The sequence below is a fragment of the Sinocyclocheilus anshuiensis genome, unplaced genomic scaffold, assembly GCF_001515605.1.
Source record: "Sinocyclocheilus anshuiensis isolate Anshui unplaced genomic scaffold, SAMN03320099.WGS_v1.1 scaffold1957, whole genome shotgun sequence".
NCBI lineage: Eukaryota > Metazoa > Chordata > Actinopteri > Cypriniformes > Cyprinidae > Sinocyclocheilus > Sinocyclocheilus anshuiensis.
In genome coordinates this window covers 697,746-705,783 of record NW_015537935.1, presented here as the reverse complement: position 1 = coordinate 705,783, position 8,038 = coordinate 697,746, and the positions used below count along the sequence as shown (strand labels likewise).

At 35.8% G+C, this 8,038-nt stretch overlaps 1 protein-coding gene across 1 annotated transcript; it reads right to left on the bottom strand.

The window, feature by feature from the left end:
• Positions 1 to 4,004: 4,004 nt before the first annotated feature.
• LOC107658687 (deoxyribonuclease-2-beta) lies at positions 4,005 to 7,767 on the bottom strand. Its single transcript, XM_016447341.1, is given in 7 exon segments — positions 4,005 to 4,300; positions 4,303 to 4,332; positions 6,171 to 6,368; positions 6,468 to 6,629; positions 7,056 to 7,134; positions 7,352 to 7,520; positions 7,685 to 7,767. Coding segments are annotated over 7 exon segments (1,017 nt in total).
• Positions 7,768 to 8,038: the final 271 nt, after the last annotated feature.

Here is an 8,038-nt window from a genome sequence, read left to right as displayed (position 1 = left end):
GGAACAGTTAATGTAAAAGTCTGTGAAAGTGATTTTGTGCCTCTTTGAGATGGCACAATAATACGCCGTTCACTTGCAGAACGCAAGAGGACACATAACTCTGAAGTAATGAATTTAGGTAAATGGGTGCAGAGCCAGTGGTGGTTTTGTAGGCAAACATTAATGCCTTGAATTTTATGCGAGCAGCTACTGGTAGCCAGTGCAAATTGATGAACAGAGGTGTGACATGCGATCTTTTCGGCTCATTAAAAATTAATCATGCAGCGGCATTTTGGATTAATTGAAGAGGTTTGATAGAAGTGGCTGGAAGACCATAAATATATGAACATAAATCTGAACAAATCACTGATTTCAAAGGTCTTATCTCTTCTATCCACAGTATTGCTAATAACAGTGCAATCATTTCCCCTGTATAAACTGATAACTCATCACTGATCCTTTTCCTTACTGATAAATGAAATTCTGGAACAGTAAACGCAACTCCTGTCTTATTGTCTAAACTCTTTGATGCATCTTGTAGATCTGAACATAGCTGTAGTACTCATTAATATATGTCTGCACAGATAAATTACATTCCTTACCCTTATTTTTCTGTTCTAATAATGTAAAATCTACTGTAGCATCTGAAAGTAACCAAGGTTTTATTACTGGTAGTGGTACAGTTGGACTAACATTTAACTGAATAACTTTAAGTTATGTTGCTTTCTGTATCACTGTCCATCCAAAACTTTAAATTTTCCTCCTCTCTTTTTCCCAACAGGGCTTTAAAGTATCTAGTGTTGGATGCTCTTGACTATGGCCTTGTAAATTAACCCAATAATTCACTGAGTGATAACTGTACATTTCTCATTTCTAATGACATTTCCCTCATTTCAACAGTTTCCTATTCTCACTTTTATTGCTCTTCCTGATAAAAAAAATCCTTGATCCATCTATACATTTGACCTTTGATACCTAACTTCCATAATTTGATTAACATAGTTTCTCTCCACATCATGTCGTATGCTTTCTCTATGTCAAAGTAGACAGCCACTAAACACACAGCCGGATCCATTGTATTTCTCCCTCTCCTAAAACCACTCTGATATTTGGATAAAAATGGACTATTTTCCACATGATACATCAACCTTTCATTCACCATTTTTTCCATTATTTTACCAATATCAAAGCAATAGGTCTATAATTTCCTGGATTTGTACAATCTTTCCCAGGTTTACGTATTGGAACTATCACCGCCTCCTTCCAACTTTGTGGTAATTTTCCTTTCTCCCAAATTTTATTGTACATTTTTAATAAAACATCCTTGGATAATTCACTGAGATGACATCATTAAATAGCAAATCTGATCCATGGAGCTGATTTCCTGGTTTTTATAAGAGATTGATTTAACTGACTTCGTTAATGCCATATTTATTTGATCATTATTGTATTCCTCACTCTGTATTATCTCTTTATACTGCTCCAATGTTCTTTTTCCCTCCTCACTAATATTGTCTGATTTATGTAATTTAACTAAATATTTCGCCAGCATTTCTGCTTTCTCTTCATCTTTTACAGCGGTTGTATCTCCATCCCTTAATATGTAACAGAGACACTGGAGTTTGGTTAGAATCCATGAGCGGAAGTTTATTAAAGGTCAAGGCTTTAAACAGATGTCGATAATCAGGCAGAGGATCAAAGTCAGAGAAGCAGGCAGATCGTTCGTCATACACAGGGGCAGAGGCAGAGACAATAGTGGAAAGGCAGGCAATGAGTCCAAACACAAACATCAGTCCAATCAGGCGTCAGAACAGAAGGGGCAGAGTACAAATACCGTGAGTCAAGAAGTCAGGCAGAATCATACACAGGAATCAATCAGGAACAGAGGAACTATAACGCTTGGTAAGGCAGATGAACTGGCAATACTTCGCGACCAGCACATGGACTGGTCTCAGTTTATATGAGAGTCAAACAGGAAATGGAAGTAGAGGAAGCAGAGGGAGTGGAGCACGGTCAGTACTCGGGCGAGGGCTCCCTCTGCTGGCTTGGCGTTACATAATATTGGATACCCAAACTCTCTTTTTATCCCAATCCATTCATTCTTTTTATCATTCCCCACACTTGACCTATTTCTGTTTCCCTTCAAACTGTGTTACAAAACTTCCTGCAAAAAACTATTTTTTTTGTATTTTGAATGATTCTCTTTACATTTGCTTGCTTCCTTTTATATTCAATAAAATTCTGAAAACTATGATTCTTTTTTAACATTTTAAAAGCTTCATTTCGAGATTTAATTGCTTTATCACATTCTTTTGTCCACCATGGTACAATCTTCTTTTTTTCTTACCTCCCTTCCTTGGAATAGTCTGCTGCTAACAATATAACATTACAAATATCACTATTAACCTTATCAACCCCTTCTTTAACTTCAATTTTTTCCATTTCTTGTTCACTAATACTCCTAAATACCTCCCAATCTGCATTTTCAAAAAAACCACTTGTCTACTCTTCCTGTATTACATTCTATTATACTTAAATTTACTTCAACCGCTATAGGATAATGATCACTCCCTATAGTCGTTTCTCTAAACACCTCCCATAAGCATATACCCGCCAGTGAATTTGAAACAAGTGTAAGATCAATAGCTGCTTCTGTTCCTGTTCTTACATTAATCCTTGTTCCCCTTCCATCATTTAAACATACTAAATCCTTAATCTCCATTAATTCTTCAATCACTATTCCATTCCCATCATTACAATTGTCCCATAACGTGCTATGAGCATTAAAATCTCCGCAACATGTGATTTTCCCTTCTAAATGTACAATCAGTTAATCCAATACCTCTAGTGATTTTACATGGATGATAAAAATTTATAATTTTAACATTTCCTTTTTTTTCTCCAAAACTTCTATTATTATAAATTCCAACTTCTTTCCTTTCCCTAAAACCTTATATTGTATTCCTTGTTTTACAAATATTATACACCCTCCCCCAATATTTTCCTCTCTATCCCTGCGTATACTATCATATCCGACCTTTAATACTAAAATCCTTTAGGTTTCTTGAATGCATATGATTTCTGGTTTATTTTTAAACCCGTTTATAAAGCCTTTAAACTCTTGACCATTTGCTAACAAGCTTCTTGCATTCCATTGTACAATATTCAAGTTGTCTTATCACCTGCATGTGAGTTTAGTTAGTGTTGTGAAGGATTGGTTATGCTTAGCGTCCTCTAGCGGAGAGTCAGGTCACAAAATACGAATTTTATAATAATAATAATAATAATAATAATAATAATAATAAATAAAATATAGAGCTCTGATCATAAGTGATGGCACTAGTCATCACACTTCAGAGAGAGTCCTTCTTCTTGGTGTCATAATCTATAATAATAAGTTATAATAAGTGGATTTAGTAACATTTTAAGATATTTAATTAATTAATCTTTTTTTTTTTCCCTTAGTAGATTTCACAAGGAATTACAAACATGGCAAACAACACATTGAATTAAACACAAATTTTTGCAGTATAAAAACAGAAAATAATGTATTGTAATACATTCTCCAGTAATTTACAACTTCATTTCTTTTTTTTTTTTTTTTTACAGTGTAGCCTACAATGGAAGTCAATGGTCATCAAAACTGTTTGGTTACAGTTTTGGTTAACATTGTTCAAAGTATTTTCTTTTGTGTTTCACAGACGATATTAACATACAGGTTTACAATGACATACGTCTCAAAGGTTCAAAACAAGATAAAACAATGTTAAAACTTGGTTTAAAAACATTAAAGAGTTTTACAAACAATGTTGTATGGATGATTGTTTGGATGACCACCACAACCACCAACCTAGTTACCATTGCAGGTTTTTTTTTTCCTGTTAAGTTTATCAACTTTTATAATTGCATCTGGGTTCATGCTAAAACTGGTATTAACCATGGTTTTCAACCAGGGGTTAAAAACCCGTCATATATTAATGCATGCTCCAAAGTCCAGAGCTAGTTCAGCGTACTGAAGGTATTTTTCAGCAGTGTTTATACCCGGCCATGGCCTGACGGAAAGCTTTATAAATGACTGAGTTTTGAGAACATATCAACCCACCACCTCTGCCAGCCTTGCCACTGTCTCTGTTCAAGTTCCCCAGACATGTCCATTGGTCTTTGAATGCGTAAGACACACACCACTTAGAATGATCCTCGTAGCTTTTGAACATCTGAGGTCCTGGGAGACAAACTCTGTCAATGTTCATCACGTGCCGGGGAAGAGAGCAGTTCGAGGGGAGCCGATGTGCCTGGTGCAGCCATGATTCCACTAGAAGACCAATGCTTGAGCCACCCAACCAGTGTAAATATCTGGGGAGAACATTCAGCATGGAATTAGACTCTTATTACTCTGTATTATGTTAAAGGAATAATTTACCTGAAACTGTTTAACCAAAAACCCTGTCATTAATCACTTTTAACTTTTGTGGAACACAAAAAACATAAACACAAAGACTGTCTATTATCTATTGCAATTACAATGAATATGGACTGAAAATAATGCTAAAGTTCCATAAATATATTCTATAAATCATTCATACTACTTCTTTGCTACTTTCCAAGTCTTCTGAAGCAGATACAGAGTTGGATAATAAACATAACATAAAACGATTAAGATTTTTATTTATTTTTAAAGCAACTGATGCTTGTTTGAGAGAGAGAGAGAGAGAGAGAGAGAGAACTCTCAGTCCTCATTTATTGCTTTTGCATGGAAAAATAATCTCATGATTTCTAGTTTTGTGTTTCACAGAACGAAAATCAAATGGGATTGTTCGTTTGGGGGTGTCACACTACACTGTACATTAAAACACACGACGATGATGAAGAAGGTTTCTAAAGTCTTTAATCCAACACACAGAAGATCCAACAAACAGGGTAGCAAACACGACGTTATCATAGACGAGACCGGACAAACTAGAACTGAAAACACAGGAACTTAAATACACAGACCAAACAAGGATACTAACTAGACACACCTGAACAAAATATTACAACCAACACAACGAAGGGAAACGTGCAAAAAGGAAAACAATGTGCATGTGGTCGTGACAGGGGGACGATAGGGATTAAGTTGTGACAGAATGATTTTTCATTAATTATAAGACCACCAGTTATAGATCACTAGTGTAACATTGGGAGGCATGACAACGCAGTCGTGGATCCAAGTGCAGGATTTATTCAAAAGAGTGGTCAAACAGGCAGGGACACACCAGCAAACAGGTATAATCCAGGGCAATTACAAAAGAGTAATCCACAAAACAGGCGAAGGTCAGGGCAGGCAGCAAACAATCAGAAACAAGGTAAACAATCCAAGGTCAAGAGACAAGGCTAGGCAAGAAAACAAGGAACTAGGAAACACAGAAAGGCACAGGAACTAGGGAACGCTACAGGGTAACAATACTAAGCAATGAATGAGTGAAAAACAAGCTTTAAATAGGGTGAGACTGATGGCAGTAACAAGACACAGGTGAATGCAATCAGTGATCAAGAGTATAGGCAAAGGATTATGGGGAATGTAGTTAGTGAATGAGTGACAACAGTCTGGGGAGGAGCGCCCTCAGGAGGAGCTGGTGATTGTAACAACTAACTTTTAGAAAATTGTATTCATCTTGTTGGGGTTTTTAAGATTTAGTGTTAGTTAAAAATGTAGTTTTACTGGATATGTTTACAATGTCTATTAGACCCCAATATTGAATTCTTTTTTAACTTGTAAAGTTTAGTTAGGAATACTGTAAATATGTTTACTGTGGTTAGCGTTACAGTATTTATATTTAATAGCTTTTTTTTTGCATGCAAATATCTTGCAACGTGCAAATATTTCAGTTAAATTAATAAGTATACCATGATGTGAATAGTGAGGAATAATAAAATGATATATTATGTAACGTTGTAATAATATACTTTCTACTGTGTTGTGTACTGAAAAGGATAGTTCAGATTATAAAATGGCAATAAGAAGATATGCAAAATAAATAACTCTCTAGAAAACATGTAGGGGTTGAACTTGAGTCTTGCAGGGTTGCATGATGATTACATAATCAATGTTGCTTAAGCGTGTTGTTCTACTTTGGCATAATGTAATGTCAGTAAACTGCTATGCAGGACCATCAGTCTGAATATAAAGAGTTTTTAAACTTGAGAGCTCTCACCATCCACATAGTTGTGTGATTTGGCAAAACTGAAAAAAGTTTGTCCTCGAACTGATTTCAGCTTCTGCAGACTCCTTCTGTTTATAATGGCCGGTGTCTTACCATCACAAATTTGTGCCATGACTGCAACATCTGGGCGAAATGCCATAGGGACATAGCAGTTATACATACGTGGATTAAGATATGCTAACTGCCATGCTGTTAAAATAAGGAATACTTATTTCAGGCAGTGAGCAATAAATGATACCATGCTTTAAATCAGACATACCCAATATAATAAGAATTACATGTGCTCACATATTTGAGGGAACTGTGTATAGTTGTATGTAATACAGTGCAGCGTCTGGCCGTAGTATTTTCCTGTAGATGGAAAACTGTAATTTCTCTCTGGAAATGGAGGAAAATGCGGAACACTGTGTGTGAGCCAAAATCCCTGAGACTGGTCAAACATCAACACTCCTGCAGAAATCATACACATGACAATACAGTTACTCATGAATCCTCATGCAGCTGGATACATATTTGCAAGTTTCATCTTGCTCGAACACTGGTTTTGATGTGAAGAGTAAGAATAGGCCTATTCATTACATCCAAGTTACAGGGGGCTGAAAAGAAATAGAGAGAAAGAGAGACAACTGTCCTAAACTTATTAGGCATCGCCTTTGTGCCATAACTTTGATTTCATCATGTGACACTGAAGACTGGAGTAATGATTCAGAATTAAAATAGAAATAGATTTTTATTTTAAATGGTAATACAATTTCACAATATTACTGTCATTTAAACATAAGACATTTAAAAAACATTTAAAAATCTTACCAACCCCAAACTTTTTGAATGGTATTGCTGAATACGTTGTATATACACATTAACAGATACGTGTACCTTTTGTATGTCCATACTTGCTTGGGTATTTCAGTTCAGGTGGAGCATCATCGTAAAGCATATAGACTAAGCTGGTGGACTGAAAAGTGAAAGTGCAGTCATCTATGTTCAGGGACTTTATAGTGTTATGAATGCACATACAGTATAACAGCAGTGAAAACTGAAAGATTTGAAGTGTCTTAATGAACTTTTGTAACAGTCCAAAACATTGTTACATCCTAAACAATAGGCGATGGTAGAATAGTTGAGAATACAGTAATATATCAATATATATTAGTATTCAAAGAGCATCTTACTGTATATCTGGAGTAAAGCTGTGTCAATGTTCTGCCTAAAGCTCCTTTACTGCTGTTGACTGTATGTTTACTCATCTGAAAATCCATGACGGACGGATCCAGATACATGTAATCCACTCCACTTCCTTTAACTGCCATCTTGTAAATGGGAAGCTTGTAAATAATGAACCTTTTAAAAGAATATATGAGAGTTACAATGCTATAAAACGTTGAATGATATGATGCACATAACAGTTCACAGTGCATAGTAGCTATAAGATGAATGTCAACAACAACGATCAAACATGTCATCATAAACTAATCCTAAACCCAAGAGCAAAGATTTTAACCTACCAGTCAACCGGCTGACCATCCTCGTTTAAACAGGATATCGCTGCCTCTGAGAAACTGACACACACACACAGTCGAAATAACATTAACATTTCAGTCTGTGATTCAAAGTGAATAAAACATCTGAATTTCCTGTTTAAATGAAACCAGAGAGATAGAGAGACGCTTTCTCTCGTATTTCGAGCCGTGAAATCAAAACAGCTGCTCTAATGTATGTAAGAGGAAGTTTGTCTTATGACCGACATCATGCAGCTGTAATCTATAGCGACAGAGAAGCGGTCTGAATATACACTCTAAAAAATGCTGGGTTGTTTCAACCCAATGTTGGGTCAAATATGGACTAACCCAACTGTTGGG